The sequence below is a fragment of the Galleria mellonella genome, unplaced genomic scaffold, assembly GCF_026898425.1.
Source record: "Galleria mellonella isolate WM207_F2 unplaced genomic scaffold, CSIRO_AGI_GalMel_v1 utg38, whole genome shotgun sequence".
NCBI classification, from domain to species: Eukaryota; Metazoa; Arthropoda; class Insecta; order Lepidoptera; family Pyralidae; genus Galleria; species Galleria mellonella.
This window is the reverse complement of record NW_026442090.1, coordinates 1,080,873-1,100,870: the sequence shown is the minus strand read 5'-3', so window position 1 is coordinate 1,100,870 and position 19,998 is coordinate 1,080,873. Positions and strand designations below refer to the sequence as shown.

The 19,998-nt window shown below is 37.1% G+C and overlaps 1 protein-coding gene across 1 annotated transcript in view; it reads right to left on the bottom strand.

Annotated features, from left to right (window-relative positions):
• Positions 1–1,061: 1,061 nt before the first annotated feature.
• The window catches only part of LOC113523060 (adenylyl cyclase 78C), a 65,387-nt gene continuing 46,450 nt past the window's right edge, over positions 1,062–19,998 (bottom strand). Inside the window, exons 14-30 of the mRNA XM_052897811.1 lie at positions 19,687–19,823; positions 18,705–18,872; positions 18,061–18,160; positions 14,502–14,594; positions 13,435–13,640; positions 12,640–12,828; positions 11,602–11,892; positions 10,736–10,967; positions 9,610–9,730; positions 8,548–8,654; positions 7,558–7,672; positions 6,726–6,871; positions 5,818–6,085; positions 5,173–5,281; positions 3,878–4,062; positions 3,154–3,399; positions 1,062–2,456 (exon numbers count right to left, since the gene is read on the bottom strand). Coding sequence (XP_052753771.1) covers positions 3,158–3,399; positions 3,878–4,062; positions 5,173–5,281; positions 5,818–6,085; positions 6,726–6,871; positions 7,558–7,672; positions 8,548–8,654; positions 9,610–9,730; positions 10,736–10,967; positions 11,602–11,892; positions 12,640–12,828; positions 13,435–13,640; positions 14,502–14,594; positions 18,061–18,160; positions 18,705–18,872; positions 19,687–19,823 — 2,709 coding nt within the window. The 3' untranslated portion in view covers positions 1,062–2,456; positions 3,154–3,157. The remainder of the gene's footprint in view (positions 2,457–3,153; positions 3,400–3,877; positions 4,063–5,172; positions 5,282–5,817; positions 6,086–6,725; positions 6,872–7,557; positions 7,673–8,547; positions 8,655–9,609; positions 9,731–10,735; positions 10,968–11,601; positions 11,893–12,639; positions 12,829–13,434; positions 13,641–14,501; positions 14,595–18,060; positions 18,161–18,704; positions 18,873–19,686; positions 19,824–19,998) is intronic.

Here is a 19,998-nt window from a genome sequence, read left to right as displayed (position 1 = left end):
ATTTTTTTTTGCTAAAGTTACGCCAATATCATACTTAGTTACTAGTATAGATATATGTGCATTCGACGGTAGGACAAAATTTCATCATAAGAACCTCTATATACTAATTAATTGTACAATATATATACATATATAGGTAGGCATAGCAGTATTTTTTTAACACTCCTGTACCAACATATAACTAAGGAATGTATGCAAATACAAGACGAAATAGCCAGGATATAACAATTTCATGTTTTTTTTTTTTTATACAACGCTAGGAGCAGGTCTAATTATTAAAGTATTGATAAATTGGACAACGTTCACTAATAACATATTTTTTAGAATTTATTTCGATTAACAATATGTGGGTAAAAAATATACACAAATATTATGGATGCATTAGTTAAGGATCAAACTTGCCTCAGGAAGCAAACTTCAAATCTTAAAATTGTACTTCATACTAACATGACCATGGGCCATATAAAGAAGTCAAAAATATATTGTTATTGTTGAATTGAATTGTTTAATGAATTACTATAGAGTTTCTATATGGCATATTTAATATCCATTTACTTATATTTGCCTAATGATAAATATAAAGATTAGGTTAAAAAAAATTGTCTTTAACTGTGGCAAATCCAGTTATTTTAATTTAAAATCTACATTACCGAACCGATTTTGATAAAATTCCTATGGGACTAAACTGTAAGTATACCCTTTCAGATAAAACAAAATATAAACATCATTTTGGCACATATATCGGTTTTTGGTAATATGTACCCACATATGCTCAAAAACTTATTTCAGATAAAAATATATCTGTCCAAAGTTAACAAAGAATACATTTCAATGACAAACAAACCGGTTGCTAAATGAATATCAAGATGCGTAAATTAAATATAAATTACCTATAGATATCTGTTTCATTTCATACATTATAAATAATTATATATTATTTTCGTATATTACTTAATATTTAAATATAAGGTAACTGGAATTTGTTAGTGCCATTTCTTCTGTCTGCGCTTTGAATCTATGACACATGACAGTTTACGAGTCTCTCGCGCGTTTGTTGTTTGGTTGTCAATTTATTAATTATCTTTATTCGAGTAGCCGCCATCTTAATTTCTTTTTTGCATTTTAATGCCGAAATTAATAAATGAAACTAGCAATTTAATTATCATTTTTATTTCACAAACAAATAATTCCCAAATGGAACACCTTCACTATTCGCCATAATGCAGCATGAGTTTGGTCCCTACCTCGGCTTCAACAAATTCCAATTACCAATTCATATATGCACTAGTAAGTTCAAAGTATAAAATTATACAAGTCTACAACTATATTTACAAGAATGCCTTCACATGGAAGACTCATAGCGTTTTTTTTCATCCCCTTATGTAATAAATATATTTGACACATAAATAGGTACGAAACATTTTAATAATTAAATTTTCTCTTAAAATAATAAATGCGTCATTTGTGCTAAAAATAAAATGATTAAATAAGTTTTTTTATAGATTAAGTACTCTGTCAATTTGTGCAAGTAAACTATTAAGTAAAAAATAATTTATCTACAATTTGCTTATTTTAATTATGTACATACATTAGTATAAAAACAAAGGTAATTTTTCAAAAATAAAGTATCTACCTAATATAACAATAGACAATAATTAATAGAGGAAAATATGGTATTATATTTTATAGACGTACTTCTTCTTTTGTCTGGCAATCGGACGTTATTTTTACAACCATTTCTGTCAGCGTCATGTATAAGAGACTCGTAATTTCCCCAGAGCAGGTGAATTTTTAATAACAATAAATAATTGTTTCTCTCATATTATATAAATAAACACAGTTCCATATAATATAAAATCCGCGGGATTTTTTTTCTTTTAAATATATTGAGTACTGTTTATATAATTAGAACTACTGTAGTGAGCAATTGTCTTGGCTAAAGATTAATAAAATTGTTTTTGGCTTTATATTATTTAAAGATATCATATAAAGTAAAATTATAAGAACAGATTATACATAACATAGTAAAAAAAGTAATTTCGTTTCTTAATATTACTCCAGCGCCGAATTTAGGGTAGGGACGCCCAGACCATCAAGGCCAAGTCAAGAGGGCGCCACGCTTTATAAAATAATTATGGTCACAATTCTTTTATTAAAAGTGACAGAGAATGTATGGTATAGGAAATAAAGATTACGACTTTACAGAAACGCAATATTTCTGAACTTGTTAGATAATTAACATTATACTTATTTAGTTGATATATAACATCTAATGACTAAATTATAGTATTTGTCTACAACAGTATAAAACGTCTTATCAAAAAAAGTTCATTTAAAATTTCCTAGTCAATTCAGATCATTAGTGTCCTCTAGTGTCTTCTGTGTCACGGAGTGTACCTACTGGTACCTATCTTGACTCCCTATAATCACAATTTCTCCTTTGGAAGATCAGCCGCCTGTTAATGGATAAATATAATTTTAGCAAGTATTCAGGTAAGATAATCTTTCAAAACTTTCTTTTCTTGGCAAACAAGCTGACGCCCCACCTGATGAAAATTGGTAACTGTCGCCTATTGACATGTGCAGTACCATGGACATAACAGTGTGTACTCGTTTGCCCATGTACACGACATGTACAACGATTTTTGTAAAAAGTCTTTTTCTAGTATATGAAACATAAATTTTTTTAATCTTTGTGGTATTGCTTATATAGCAATCTGTTATCGGTAGGAAATTATGCAACGGTTACCAATTCCCTTTTTTGGAGGATTGTCAGTAATGAGGACTAACTGTCCGACTATTAGAAATACCCTCCCAGGGTATGGCAATAGGCAGGGCAGGTGGGGTTATCATTCCTATTTTAGCAAAAAACACTTCTCAAATTTAGGGGCGTTTGCTTGTATGAAAAAAATCATAAATCTTAGTTCACAATACTCTAGTGGTAGATATACGGCTCTCCAAAGGTGCACCAGATTGTAAAAAATTCTGTGCTTTACACATGCAATAACTCGAAGTGTTTTTATTCAAATCGTTACGACATTCAGCTGGAACGTGTTCTATACCATATTTACTTAGTAGCAGTTTCCTCTCTAGAAGACGGTTATCGATTGGCAGGGTAAGCTACAATTTTTTTCCAAATATACAGTGTCTTACCTATTTACATTCTAGTAGTAACGATCTCTCCATTTTCTTTGTGATCTTCTTGCTCTTTGACTTTTTTCTGGTCCTTTCTGGCTCGCAGGAAGGAGGCGGTGGTTACGGACCGGAAGCGGAAGGAGCCGGGCGTGCCGTTGGCGAGCGACGCGCCCGAGCCGCCGTTGGGCTGCTCCTGCATTTTTGGCGAGCGGTCTCTCTGCGGTCGCGTGCGGTATGAAAAGCTGGCGGCTTTTAATCTCGCTCCTGAAAGGTCAAGTGTCTCTAGGTTTTTTAGGTAGCCAAAATAACAACTTCAATCGGGTCATATATTTATGTGCTAGTCTTTATTAGTCTTAATAATAAGTCTTGGTCAGTCGCATGCACTTCTGTTTGTAATTAAAAATTAAATAGGCTTTCTAATTAAAACAGCATTATGAAGTTCTTGTTATATAAATTTTAAAAGCAGAAGGTTATAAATTTACCTGTATTTTTTGTGTGTAACATACATAACTAATTCACAAATTTTAAACTAATTCTTTTTGCAATCGATAGGAATTAAATTGGTGTATTTAAGATTATTTCGGGGCCTAGCTCCTTTAAAGAGATGCATTGTCATAGTTAAAAGTTCTGCTCGAATCCTGGGTTAGATATCAGATAATTCTGAAGTGAATGGAGACAATTCAAATTGTGTGGTTTTTGAAGTGACTTGTTTTTTATGTAGTGAATTCTACTTATTGCGTACCTATACCCAGCTTGGGTGGCGCAGCGACGACGGGGGCGGGTGTGGCGGCGGCACCGTGCGCGGCGTGCGCGGCGGTGGGCGTGTGCGGCGCGGAGAGGCTGGCGGCGGCGGCTGCCAGCGCGCGTGGCCGCCGCACTACCATGCTGCTCGCATGCGGCCGCATGCCCAACTCCACGTCCGCCTCGCTGTCGACACGTAGACGCTCCACACTTTATACTATTTTGTCTTACCACTACCAGCAGTTCGACGAATATGTTTGAACAGAGTGTTTAGTGCGAGATTTCGAATGTACTCTATCTCGACTATTAACAATCGTCAATTAATTGTCCAGATAAAGGACAGTAGTAATCATCGTCACCTACAGATTAAACAGCACCAGTATCTTCGAATCGAAACACAGCCGCTGCAAGTACAGCTGCTTCACAGCAGAAACACGGACGAGACAAAGGTACACACTCGTGTAAATCGTAAACACTCGTGATTGGTCGTTTGGAACATTAGATGAACTTTAATGATTACGTAATTTTTGAACAATGCGATCGAAAAATATATTGACTTACACTGAGAGTAATACGTCCTGAATTGTTATAATAAAACATCGCATTTCTCTTTGTACACTTTAATCTTATTATTTAGAGTTGGATAGGTGATCCAACCATACCACATATTTTTGAACCAGAATATTTTATCCTGGATTGTTGTTTCTAGCAATTGTTAAAACATCGCAGTAATGTTGGTATTTAATAAGAATTAATTTTGCGATTTTTTTTTTCTTAACAAGGAGGTCTTCTTAACTTTAAATGAAATTGATATATTTCTTTTTATGTATAGATAGTGTGTATAGCAGTAAATTTTCCTAACCAGATAAAATATAAATGAGATATTTATTAAGTCAAGCGCTTCCGTAATACGTATCTCCACTCATATTATTAATATGCATTACAAAAATGTTACCAAGTATCTAGTGTACAAAATGATATTGATTATTTATAATAGCTTTATTGACTGCTTATAATGCATGACCAAAGTGTGCATTTGGTACCACTAGTGATTTGTCTATTGTGTATTGTATAATGTAGTAAGTAATAGAAAATTAAATAAATATATAATTTATCCATATAAAATAACCTATCTGTTGGTAAATTCAATAGACAATATTTGCATGCCATTTTAATGTGGCAAAGCATAATGGACATCTTATAAACTTCACAAATGCAACATCTTATCTGTAATGTTTCTGGCAAATAAAAATTTAATTTAATTTCATTTCAATGTAAAATAGTGTGGGTACTGACCGTGCATGTCGCGTGCGCGCGCGCCGCAGGTCGGTGTGAGCGCGACGCCGGGGCGCGCCCGGGGCCGCGGCCGGCCCTGCCGCCGGCCCCACCGCGCCCGCGCGCCCCGCTGACACGCGAGTTAAATTAATTAGGAAAAGCACCGAATAATAATACGAAGGAGAGCGGATAATAATAACGTAAAAAGTTTAGATTAGACGAGTCGCAATAAGATTTATTTAGTATACTTCAATAATAACATGTTAAGCGTGTACAATTTAATGCACAAGATTAATTTTATCGGCATATTATACGAATTTTTTTTTTTTATACAACTAAGAATGGCAAACAAGCTGACGGCCCACCTGATGGAAAGTGGTAACCGTCGCCTATAGACATGAGCACTACCATGGACATAACAGAGTATACTGTTTCGCCCATGATACGCCCATGCGTTGCCATTCCAGAGGACTCAGGTGTTGTTCCTCTGTACCCAGTAAATTCACGCCATATCCCACCCTTCAAACCGAAACACAGCCATGCCAACACAACTGCTTCACGGTTGAAACACGAATTGGACAGAGGTATAAGCAATCGACTTTTGTATAAAGTCTCTCTCTGGTAAGTAAATCGCAAAACATTGACGTTTAAGTGAGGGCGACTCACGCAGCGCGGTGGAGTCGAGCGGGTGCGTGTAGATCCTCTTCCTGGCCTGCAGCATGGTGTAGACGATGGCGGCGAGCGAGCGCGGCGGCGCGGGTGGCGGGGCGGGCGCGGGGGCGGGGGCGACGGGCGCGGGCGCGGCGGCCGGGCCCGCCGCCGCCGGCGCGCGCGCCCCCCGCCACTCCCTCACCCACCACGTCTCCATGCGGCCCTTGCCCTTCACTTCCACGAGCCCCCGCGCCTCCAGCTTGTAGCCGCGCCCGTCCAGTAGCTACAGGTGAGCACTCATTAATAATTTACAACCGCAACGTAAAGACCAGTATATTACCAGTGGTCCTGGGGGAAAAGGATTGTTAGTAATGCAGACTGAGAATCCCATTGCTAGCAATATACCCAACCAGGTCGACCACCGCGTGATTCTCCCTGGAAACTATCATGGTTAATTCCTGATGAATTCATCATGATGGGCGAACTGGCCTGTTTTCATTCTCATCTATCACCCTTCACTGGTGCTCTGCCAGCGTATACCGTTAGCGCAGGCGGGGTTACCATACCATTTTCATCCATCAAAAAAAAAACCAGTGGTCCTTCGCTTCTAGCATGTTTAGACCACGACAATTCAAAGCACTATTTAAATATCTCCGTTGAACGATTTGTACGGATGAGTTTTTTAAACTATGATAAGTCGAAAATCGGTGCCCCCCTAAAGCCCTCGCTTATACCTCGTCAGCGTAAACCAATACTATAAGTATTTTTTTTACACATAGGGGCAAACGAGCCTGGGACTCACTTCGGGATAAGTAATTATCGCTGTTCACAGGTACCCGCAACATTAGTGAAATTGCAGGTGTGTTGCTGACCTTTTAAGAAGGAATGTGCTCATACCTTTTAATCTTTATTCCAAAACCTACCTGCTTGGTGTACTTGGTGACTTGCACGCGGTCCATCTGGCCCGTGGTCTCCATGCGCGATGCCTCGTTGACCGTGTTGCCCCAGATGTCGTACACTGGTTTACGGGCACCAATCACGCCGCCCACCAGTGGACCGCAGCTTATACCTGATGAAGTAACGCCTTTGGCATATAACGTGGAATAGTAAACAAGCTGACCTCTTTAGTAGGAAGTGGATACCACCATTATTAGGGGGGAAAGGGATTGTTAGTAATGGAGTTTGATAGCCCCATTGTTAGCAATTTGCTCTATTAGGTCGACCTCCGCATTGTTCCCCCTGGAAACCATCGTGAACAATTCTTATTGAATTCGTCACGATGGGCTAACTGACCTGCTTCATCCTCACCTGTCATTCTTCACTGGTGCCCCGCCGGTGTATACCGTTAGCGCGGGTGGGGTTACCATTCCATTCCATATCTAGACATGAACAGTGGTGATATCCCTTTTACCACTCAGGTGTTGTCATTATTCATTGTAGTATTTAAGAACATGTTTAGCATATTAGCTCCATAACTCGCTAAGCGAACCTTAAAAGTATAAGAAAAATAATAAATTTCATGGTAAGGAATAGTGGACTCATGCCGTGTAGTTTCGGCATAGAATGTCTCTCCCCCTTCCTTTCGCATGGGTAGCGTAAGAGGTGACTCTCGTCCCTCTTAAAACACCACCGAAGCTTAACTGCGGTTGCCAACTCGCCTGACAAACGTGGCAATTACTAGAAAGCCCCAAAAAGGGAGGTCTATGTTCAACAGTAGAGAGTAAACGGCTGATATAGTATGAGCAGTGGACTCACCGACTCGAAGCCGGAACTTGTTGAAGCTGTGCTTGTTGATGTCGTCGAGAGCGTCTCGTATCGCGAACGCATAGTCGACTAATGCACATAGGTGCTCGCAGTCATCGTCGCCACTCTGCAACATTTTTTGTGAAATTTATACATTTAAATCGTCATCATCAACTGTCTGCCTTATCTTAATTATTTATTTGGAACTGGCGCAATACGTTTTGCTCTTCTATTCATCTCTATTCATAATCATTTCCATATTCGCGCCCATTCTGGCCATATCGTCATAGTTGTAGAATACTGCCGAATCTGACAAAAATTACATATATAGATCCGTCATTATTCTACGACTATGACGATATCATCTTTCGCACAGAGCGTGCGAAAGATGATATCGTCATCCATGTCTGTTTCCAGGTCTTTTATCTAGATTTATAACTCATACTTTTCTTAAACATGTTATACTAGCTTTAACCCGCGACTTCGTCTGCGTGACAGGAGCTTATAACCATCACTATCGCATATAGTACGTGTATACCATATTTCATAGTGATTGGTTAAGCCGTTAAAGCACTATGAGGTAAAAAACTCAATTTCACATTTGTAATATTAGTAAGGATTGATATCCTGATAAAGTAGACGATTTACAAGAGAGACATTTTTTACAAAACTCGTTTGCATAGGTACCTCTGTTCCACTCGTGTTCCTGCTGCCGAGTAGTTATGTTTGCATGGTTGTTTCTATCTTAAGGATGGAATATAAATTTATTAAAATTTTCAAGCACAGGATTTTGCTTTACGAAAATTATCTGACTCTACTATCTCTACTATACATTCTTTCTAAAAACCAAACTTAAAGTGCGAGGTATTGTAACTATTTGTATATTTGAGTATATAATCATAAAATTCAGCATGCCTTTGTGAAGAGCAGAAGCAAAATAAGACCAGAAACTATGTTAAACATTTAAATGTAAATTAAATTAAAGATATAATTTTTTATTACCTTATGTTTTGGATCGAGTCCGGAAGCAGCCATGTAAGTCGCGCCGATAGTTTTGATCTTCTCAATGCTCTTGAAGCGAGGCTGCATCAACAGCTTGTCGAAATCAACTGAAAACAAATGATAATCATCAACAGATTTGATCAAGCTATAGTAACATCAATTTAGTAAGTTAGATAAATCATCATTATCATCGTGTCAGTCGTCAACTGTCCACTGTTAAACACAGGCCTTCATCGTAATTGCATGAGGAAGGCCTATGTCCAGCAGTGGACAGCTAATTAAGTTAGTTTATACAGTAATACAGGACTAAATCAGCTTTCCTAAACAATTCACAAATGAATCTATTGATATGTTTTCGCTACCACAGGCATCAGATTGAACCTGACATCAACGTCCAGCATCGTGTTCTCTCTCAACCTCATCCCGAATATTATCACTTGTCTGCATTGAATGTTGGACAATATGCTTATCAGATTTTATTTCGGTAATGCTACAGCGCTCAAGTCATTTCGTACGTAATTCATTATGCGTGGGTAAATCCTATCCCAAGTGTTTCTGTCGCCAATCAGCTATCTTTGTATTGGTGTGTTTTGGTTTAAAGGTGCGAGCGAAATTACAAATTATGCAGGCATTAACGTATTTAAGATTATTTCCCAATAGGGGTTTGATACTCTTAGACATCTTTTTACAAAGCTTCGCTCGTAACCTGGGCTGGGCACTAGACGATTCTGGGATAGGCATAGTCTATCCAGCCCATCTTAGTTTTCGAAAATGGCAACACATAAGATGTACCCTAAGCATCACAATGAATTATATGGTAGTTACTAGTTTCCATCAAGTGATTAACTTGATCAGCTTGTTTGCTGTTCTAAGTTACATAAAAATTAAACTGTAATAGATTAGCCGCATGACATACGAGCCTCGTCACCGCGTGCATACTCCGCGGTTCTTATATAGTGCAGTATAAGTATTAGAACATTCTTTGATTTTTAAATTTGCACTTGTCGCCGGCGCGGCTCGTGTGTTAAGAGCCTAAAAGTGTGGTGTCGGTTGGTACATTACAAATGATTTCGTTTAGCAGCCGCATGCAGTCAACCGCCTTCTGCTCCGAGTAGAACTCGTGGAAGTTCGGTATACCGGCGAACATCACGCCCACCTCGTCCCGCCACTGGGAATACAGCTCCTATGGATATATACAAATAAGGACTAATATCCAATTAAGTAGAAATGAAAGATGTACTGGACACTTTTTGTTTAGCTTTAAGTGGTAACTACTCATGCGCTATTGTTTTAAGCTATCTGGCTACCATTAACTGAAGTTGTTCTAGTCTCTTCTTTATTCCTATAAAGAAGCGACAAGAACGGAACGGAACTTAAATATTGGTTTTGGTATGCCAGTAGGAATCCATAATCCAATAAAAAGGAAGGTTATCGATTTGACTCTATCAACCAGAGAAACACTTTATGCAAAAATTTTTGCTGTTTCGGTTTGAAGAAATATGGCAGTGAAATTACAGAATATAGAGACATAACACCTTAATCCTCAGGCATGGTAACCAATAAAATATACTATATAATATAATAAACTATACTGCGATACTACTATTAACATATCAGCCTTTAACTGTCTACTGATGAACACAAAACTTCCCCCCTAGGGGGGATTTGCCAGTAGTTGCCATGCTTGGCAGGCGGGTTGGTAACCACAGTTACGCTTTGGAGATGTTTTAAGAGGGACGCTGCTGCCCACCCTCGCTCTTCCTTAGTCGCCTCTTGTGACACCCACGGGAAAGAATAGGGTGGCCTATTTATTTATTTATAAATGCTTATTATATGCCAGGATCATATCGTCATAGTCGTAGAATACACACGGATCTGACAAATATTACATATATATATATATATATATATACGTCAGTATTCTACGACTATGACGGTATGGCAATACGATACTACTATCTAGTGTAAAAATTGGTAAAGTTGTAAATTATGGGTAAGTAAACCTCGCATGCTGAATGCCTGGTGTATTCATCACGATGGGCTAACTGACCTGTCTTTCCATCTTCACCTATCATCCCTCACTGGAGTCCGCTAGCGTATATCGTTAGCGCAGGCAGGGCTACTATTTCATTATCATCCATTAATAAAAAAAACCTTCCTAATAATGAAACAATATAGCACAACTTACGTCAGGACACCTATCTTTGCTCAGAAAATGGTTGACCACGTGGTCGGGCAGTATGTGCGTAAGCAGGTGCCGGTTGGTCCGTTGCGTGTCCTCCATCTCGTCGAGGTCGGTCTCCGCCTGCAGCTTCCATAGGAAGTCGAGACGGGAGGTGACCTCGATTAGCCGCGCGTGGTATACCACCACCACCAGGAACATCATCATCAGGATCAGCATTTGCACGTAGTATTTTAATCTGTGGCGGAAGAGCAAAACCTTGTTAAGTAGGTGTAATAGTAACACTAAGGTGCTTTCAATGCAATGTAAAGGCGATGAAAAGAGACATCTAAGAGACGCACCTCTATCTGACTCGGTTTTCTAGCATTTACGCATAACTGCAAAAGCAGTTGTACTAGCATGGCTGTGTTTCAACTGAAAAGGTGTATGTATGACAGTGAAATTACTAGATATGAAAGCATGGACAGTTACGTAAGGCAGAAGGAACAATCAGCTCTTTAATATGCATGAATAAATGAAAGAGGAATAACACCTGAGTCCTCAGGAATGGCAATGCATGGGGGTTATCATGGGCGAAACAGTATACTCTGTTATGTCCATGGTACTGCTCATGTCTGTAGGCGACGGTTACCACTTTCCATCAGGCGAGCCGTCAGCTTGTTTACCATTCTAAGTTGTATAAAAAAAGGCATAATATCTCAGTTCTCAGGAAAGACAACGCGTGAGGGGTACCATCAGCGTCACCGTACCTTTTAAAATGTCCTTGACGATTTTTATGTCATATACGCGGTAGCTATCACATTTCAGATAGGCCGTCAGCTTATTAATTATTTCATGTTAAAAAAACAAAAACAGGAATGAAGGATACACACTCTGAACCACTGTTGGTGCTGTAATTGAAGTCGTAGTACATGAGCAGCAGGACCGTGTACATAGCGACATTGGCGATCGCCAGGCAGGTCTTGATGAGGTAGTAGAGCTTGAGTATGGAGGTGAGTGCCACCAGGCACAGCACCCACGTGAGGACCACGTACTCCGGCCGGTGGCACTCGCCCGTGGCGGTACAGGTGGTCGAGAGCAGTTGAGTAACGTTTGTTTGTGAGCAGTTCGGTTGCGTTGCGTTCTGATTGAACGACCACGGACACACGTAGAGTTTTGTGGTGCTAGAATAAAATATTTCATTATATCCTTCATATTAGTGAATTAAATAAAAAAAATTAAAATGAATTGACGATGTTCAGTTTATTTTCTATCTTATGTTTTAAAATCTTTGGGAACTATATACTGAACACGTGATTACACTACACACTGCTACGTGATTCCTTGAGAAAAACACTGTTACCTATTGTATTACGTTCTTATATACTACATTTGTAAGATTTAGAAAATATAGAAGATACAATTATAACTACATCAACCGGAGTTGTTATTTATGCCGCATCTAACAATAACATTGTTTAAATCATGAAGATCGTATAAAGAGCAGTAGAGAGAATTATGCTCGGACTTTTTCTGAAGATCATAATCCAAAACGAAGAAATTTGACTCAGAACTAAAATGATTGAGATAGATTTCGAAGCTTGATAGCAAATGTGGCAGTAGCGATGGTAGATGGGGAAGTATGTTTTGAAGGAATAATAGAAGGTGTCCACTTTCTCATGTACTGATCAAAGAAAATATTGGAATTGCACGAGCTACATATCTAACAGTAGGTTGAGGTAATGATAATGACAATTTGTAAACATGATTTTATAATTATGATATTGTAAACTATTTAGCAAAAGGTCAGTGGATATAGAGGTGGATGGTTCAGGATCGTTATTTCCAAGTATTTTATTCAGTTCTTTGGAATATTTTGAAGGGATTCTATTGTCTTATAATGTAAAACGAAGATGGTGATGATTACAAACCTGGATATAGACATTATAGTGACGAAGCAGCAGATATGTATATCTCGTCGCACTCTGCTGTTGCTGAGACGAGAGGACACAACCTTCAAGTGTGTGAACACGGTGGGGAACTCTTCGGCCATGACCATCACGAATGACATCATCAGCGGAATTGTCATTACAGCCAGCAGCACCATCAGTGTCGTGCAGCTATGTAATGCAATGACATGCAATTAATAAGTAATTTCCAGACTTCTAGATTAAGTTTGTTATTTTCTTTTTTCTCTTCCTTTTTCTTTTTGAGTTTTATTACATACATCGGTAATTAAATAGACGTCAGATTGTTTCGTTTAGCAATGCATAAAACTCGTGTTTTCGAATAAGTACAGTAAATTGGATAATATTTATATCACCTATATTTTCCATTAAAGAAAAAAATATATATTTATTTATTTAATTCTGTTTGACGGAATACAACAAAAATCTACTTCAAAGCTTAATATAAAAAAAATCTAATTATAACCTTTAATAGTAACAGTCATCTATGGACATGAACAGCATCATAAATATCATAGAAAACTGTGACAAATCATGCATTACAGCTTCTGAAGTTATGAGGATTAAGTTGTTTTATTTCCATACATAAAAAAAAAAATATTGCCATATTCCACTTTTTAAATTGAAAGAGATTTGCTGCCTGTATACAAAACAGAAGGATGAAAACGATTTTACAAAATCTCTATACATTGAGCTATTCCAAAGTGTTCTTTTAAAAATTTTACTCCTTTGAAAATGTTAATAAAATAATAAACCAACTGGTAGTGCATGACGGTCTGCGTTGCGACGATGAAGAGCCAGAGCACGAGGCAGCACATGACGGTGGACTTGAAGGTGGCGGTGTCGAGCTGCGCGAAGCGGCGTTCGAGTGAACCGCGCCGGAAGTGCAGCGACCATGGCCGCATGTTGTCCACGCGCATGCGCCGGTTGCTGCTCACCTCGATTTCGTCTATTATGTCCTCGTCCTGTCACGGTCTTCTCATTATATACTAGTATTGGGATATTTAAAACTAGCTTTTATCCGTGGCTTCGTCCGCGTGACCAGAACATGATCACGGACTCGGATAAAATGTAACTTTTCTTTTTGTTCTTATATAGTTCGTGTATATCAAATTTCAAATGAATTTGTTAAACTGTTAAAATGTTCAAAGGTAATTGAGGTTTTTCCTAAAAACTACAGTATGGGGTTCTTCAAAAAGGGTATATTAAAGTTTCTTTATATTTGGTAACGCACACGTGTTGTTGTAACGAACACTGGTGTTGCAGGAGTTCATAGGCTACAGTGACCGTTTATTATCAGCTATGTTGTATCCCTGTTTGCCATCATTGTGGTATAAAAAAAAAAAAAACAAACTTTAAGATTAAGATATAATATTAGTAAGGATCAATTTTCAGAAAGTATTTTTTTATTACAATTTTGGGTAAATACTTTTTCGGTTGCAAAATGACTTTCACATTACAATGAAAAAGAAAAAAGTATCAGAATGAGCTGCCACCACTACAATCCTGCAGTATCTGAATAAAAAGTCTACAATTTTCTACTTTTTACTCTGACAGAGTAGAATAGTGATTTATTGCTAATAAACTTTATGTACTTTATAAGCTGTTTTAAATTATAATTTTTTATGATTCGACTACTGAGTTCATTTGCAGTTATCTACTAAGAAGAATCCGCAAGAAACTCAACAGTTACTCGTTTCAAATTTTTATTCTATTTATATAGTTTTCGACGTTTAATTTTTTTATTCTATCTATCTTGTAATGGACTTGAATAGACCTGAAATAACCTATGTATTGGTTGTTTTTTAAACAAGATAGTTACGTACGTGTGCGTGGGCGAGTCGAGGTTCGTCGGAGTCGTGCGAGGTGCCGCGCGGCCGCCGGCACCGCACCACGCCGGCCGCGCTCGACGAGAAGTACTGCCACACAACGCAGTACGAATTTGTTAATTAATTAAAGATTGCGTTTCATAATACTCGCATTTAGTTGTGGCAAAACAAGTTATTTAGTTTTCAAAACTGAAGTAGTGAACCGATTTTGATAAAATTTCTATGGGACCGTTCTGAAAGTGTACTCTTTCAGATAAAAAAGAAATTTTCAAATCGGTTTAGCAGAGTTACCTCATAAGGTAATAAACGTAAAAAAAATACAACGGTTGGTGATTTGACTACATAATTTGATTATACATTGGTGGCCCTTGGTTCGTTTCACAGTTGGATCAATTTAGGATACGAACTTTTCTAAATTGGCTCAAGTCTTCTGACGATGGTGTTCAGGGAGGACCTCGTGGAGGTCGACCTGAAAGGCTACATTGTTAGCAATGGGGACCTTAGTCTCCGTACCTAACAACGCTTCGTTTATGCACCATATATTAGGCTTTAGCTGGACGACTAAACGATTAAAGTGTGTAGTATTTATTGAATAATATTAGTCAGAATTTATTTTTACATATCTACTCGTACATATTATTTTCACATATATATGTAGATATAAATTATATGTTATTATAAAATAAAATTAATATTCCAATACTTAGTGATTAGTAAAAGAGGTAAAGTATATTCTACGTCACGTCGTAAATCAAATAAATGGTCATAATTTTCAACATTTCAGCCGTTAACTGTCCACTGATGAATATAAGCCTTCCCCATAAGGAGAGTTTTGCCAGTAATTACCACGTTTGGCAAGCGGGTTGGCAACCGCAATTAGGCTTTTAGAGATGTTTGAAGAGGGACGCTGTTGCCTATTCCTTTAACATTAAGTTCCCTTAGTCGCTCCCTACAACACCTACAAGAAAGGAAGGGGTGGCCTATTCTATGCTGGGACTACAGGGCTTGATTTCAATTAAATGGTTCAATGTTTTAAATCAATATTTAACCCTTAAAATCCTGATTTTGTAAATCAAATAAAAAAATATATAAGTGTACCCTTTACTGTGTTGACTAATGGGGAAAAATAGTAAAAAAATCAAAACGATATTTTTATATATTTATTTAAAAAAAAAACATTTGGTAACATGTAAACAGCCAAATATTAAAATAAAATCGATTGTAGGCGCCTAATGCGATTTATAACCCCGGTATCAAATTTGAAACTTCAGGTATTTAAGGGTTAATAAATCTATTGTAATCTTTTCGAGGAAACAATAAAGAGTATCTATCTATTTATTACACCTTATACGACTTTGCTTTTTTTGCGAATGTTTTATCACACGGATATCCAAAGATAAATTATGAACGGTGGTACGAGTAGATACTGCACGTTTTGTCGTTTTACGTGACGTTTCCTGTCACGAAACCTAAAATTATGGATCTAACCTCTCGCAGATGCTTTGCCGCCAAATTCAAGATGGGGACTTGTAAGAATAGAGCCTATATTTTTAAAAAAATATATATATATATATATATATATATATATATATATATATATTTAGAAAGGATACAATAAAAATTATATATATATATATATAATTTTTATAGTATCCTTTCTAAAAGATCCTCAAAACAATTGGCAACTTAATTTTTAATGTACAAATATGTATAATATTAGTGCATACGAATTTAACACCTCAAAGAAGGGTGAACATAGGTTTATTATTAAGGTGAGTCACAAGACCACCATAGATTTAGTATAATATATAAACTTAGTCCGTTACCGATTCATCATAATCTGGAATTGATAATCAATAATTTTTTTTTATATAACAACTTTTGTTCCCGAAGAGAGTTGAGGTCAGGCAAGCAGCCGGTCGTAAAACTATAAGCCAAATTTTTTTGTAATATGGATAAAACCATATTACGCCGACCCCAAATAGTAATTGTGATAAGGGTAGGATGATGATGATGATGATAATGATGATAACAACTTTTGTTCTTACAAATTTTGTATGCTGATTAACAAAGAGATAATTTACAACCAAACAACAACAAAAGATATTTTTTATGGTTTATATAGACCACAGGAATTAACGCGACTATTTAGATAAAATATGTCTCTTATAAACCATAATAATAATAATTTATTTACTGAAAAACACGGTATATAAATGCTAGTAATAATATGTTATGAGCATGCGTGTTTTGCCAAATCAGTGGCATGTAAAATTTTAATATTTACAGTAAAAAATTACCGTGTAATGTGAAAATTTAAAAAATATTAAAGATCTTTTTAATTAGTAAATGGATGAAAGTGGAATGGTAATCTCGCCTGTTCTATTGATTTAAACTGGGGGTTCATGTAATGTTATGTTACATGTTCATGTAACATGATATGGGAACCATCTTTAATTTTTAGCTACTTAATAAAATGTAGTATGATGGATATTAAAAAGAAAAATTAATTAAAATGAGCGCTTCATTTTGTCAACAAACTACTTTGCAGTTTTTTTAATGGGTAAAAATGAAATAGCAACTCTGCCTGCGCTATCGGTATACACTGGCGGGACAACAGGTAGATTATATATATGTATATGAAGCAGGTCATTTGGCCCCTCGTGATGAATTTAACAATAATGATGGTTCATGATACTACGATGGTTTCCAGATGGAACTGCCTGGAGGTCGATCTAATAGGGCAGCGATTTCTAAACTGGCTTCCGCGAAACCTAGGGGTTCCGTAAAAAAGTCACCGGGGTTTCGCGAATTAGGTATATTTATACAGCGAAACAATTTCATTCTTCACACTAAAAGTTAAAATTGTAAAGTGTTATACCTTTAAAATATTTCTAATAAAAGCTTTTGTTTTTATTTAAATTACAGTTTTTGATTGTAAATTTCTGATATGGGGTTCCTTAAAATAAAAGATACTTGGTGGACGTTCCGGTATCTTAAAAGTTTAGGAACACCTGTAATAGGATATATTGCTAGCAATGGGGCTGTTAGACCCCATTAACAGAATCCTATTCCCTCACTGCTTCGCAGTTTGTACAGTACTATTTTCATGTGTTATTATAATTAAACTTCTGTCTATATTTGTAATTAAGTTAGGTACATAAATAAATTAATTAAAAAAAAATATATATACAGCCATGATATTATACCTTAAAAGCATTAAATAAGTACTCACTTACTACATTTACTATAATTGTGATCCAGCAAGTAACGGATCCGTCGTGTGGTCCCGGCATAGAATAGGCCACCCCTTCCTTTCCCGTGGGTGTCGTAAGAGTCGACTAAGGGAGGGCGAACGATAGGCAGCAGCGTCCCTCTTAAAACATCTCTAAAAGCCTAACTGCGGTTGCCAACCCGCTTGTCAAGCGTGGCAACTACTGGCAAAACTCCCCTTATGGGAAAGGTTTATGTTCAGCAGTGGACAGTTAACGGCTGAAATAATATTAAAAAAAAAATAATAGTAACGGATAAGTACTAAATGTTCTAGCTTACTCACGTTCTGGAAGGGCATCTCTGGAGTCCAGTCCGTGGTCATCTCGTCATCGATGCTGCTGCTAGGTCTACGTGAGACCACCTCCCATTGCTGCTGTTGAGGACTGAGATAATGTATGATCAATTATTTTTTTGTTTTATTGTCTATATGAATTAGGTGAAATTGAGTAAAAAAAGTATACCTTTTAAAGGATTATTCTATCAGTAAAATTAAAAATACTACAACATAGTTCATAGGAATGTCAATATATAAGATACTAGCGACCCGTTCCGGCATCGCACGGGTGGACATTTTTACAACATTTTAAAAAGTGGTTCGTGTGACATAACAATAATAGTTGGACATATAGTATCGCGAAGTTTTTTGTAGTAATTGATATTTTCTTCAATATTGTAGAACATACTTTTGTATGTTCAAGTATTTAAATATGTATTTTTGTATGTTGTATGTTTTGTCAAGCTATAACACTACTTGCATAATATGAAAAAATACATATATATATTATTATCAATTACTGAAATAAATTATTAAATTGATATTATAAAATTATTTTTAAATTAAGAAAACAATTATTAAACTATTTATAATAATTTATATATTTATAATAATAAATTTTTAAATAAATTATTATTATGAGTGTTGCTCACCAAGGTTTGGACTTGTGCCTGGTCCGGCGCGGTTGCTCCGTGGTCCTGATGAGGTACGTGGTAAGCTCCTGCTCCTTGAGGTACGGGTTCCGGCTGCCACCGTCTCCTGGTTCCACCTCGAACGCGCCGTTTAGGCATTCCAGTGTCGCAGATGATATGTGTACGCGGCTAGAATAATACAGGATTTATAAACAACACAAATGAATTTAAATAAGAAATAAACAATTTTAAGTTCTATTAAATAGGTTGAAAATTGAATGATAACCTTGCCGTATTATATACTAATATATACTAATAGTGCAGGTACCAATAAATCATGGTATGTGAGGATGAAGCTCGATTATTTGACCCATCATTACAACTTCACTAGGAACCATAACCACGTTAATTTCCAACGCCCCTACATTCCATTTTCGCTTCCAATCCCCCCTCTTCTGCCCTTTTCCAGTCTTCCAATAGGTAGATGTGCAATATCATAAAGATACCAATTGTTACTGGCAGCTTGGCCAACCGACCTTTTATACATATTTGTATTTTTATATTATTCTTTTTCGTATTCATCAAAATTCAAAAAACATGTATTAAATACATGTTTTTTGACATCTCTTTTTTCATTACTTCAAATACAGTTTAGGTACGTGTCATTTATTATTTCAGCCGTTAACTTTCCACTGTTGAACATAAGCCTTCCCCATAAGGGGAGTTTTGCCAGTAGTTGCCACGCTTGGCAAGCGGGTTGGCAATCGTAGTTCGGTTTTTAAAGATGTTTTAAGAGAGACGCTGCTGCCCATCCCTCGCCCTTTCTTAGTCGCCTCTTACAACATCCACGGGAAAGGAAGGGGTGGCCCATTCTATGTCGGAACATACACGGCGGCCATACTTGATGTTACTTACGTGACAAACTATATTATTATTAGTTCAGTCACACCAAAATTGGAAAGGTTAAAAACATTCGTACTAGATGCAAGGCGAGTATACTAACCCCGGGAGGCCAGCGCTCTCCATGTGGTTGGCAAGGGTGACGTCATGCGACCAGAGGTCGAACTGCCACTTGAGCAGCCCCAGCACGCCGCACAGCACCGTGCCGCTGTGGATGCCGATGCGCATGTCCAGATCCACCTGCATGCACCACACGCAAATGAGCCTTACAATACTCAAAGAACAAACACAAAATGATTTGAAACAGATCATTGTAAAAACATGTATGGGGTGCTTAATGCTGACCAACAACTTATAGTTCAAAACAACACTTTTTAAAAATAAGCATACACATACACACAAACACAGGCTTTTT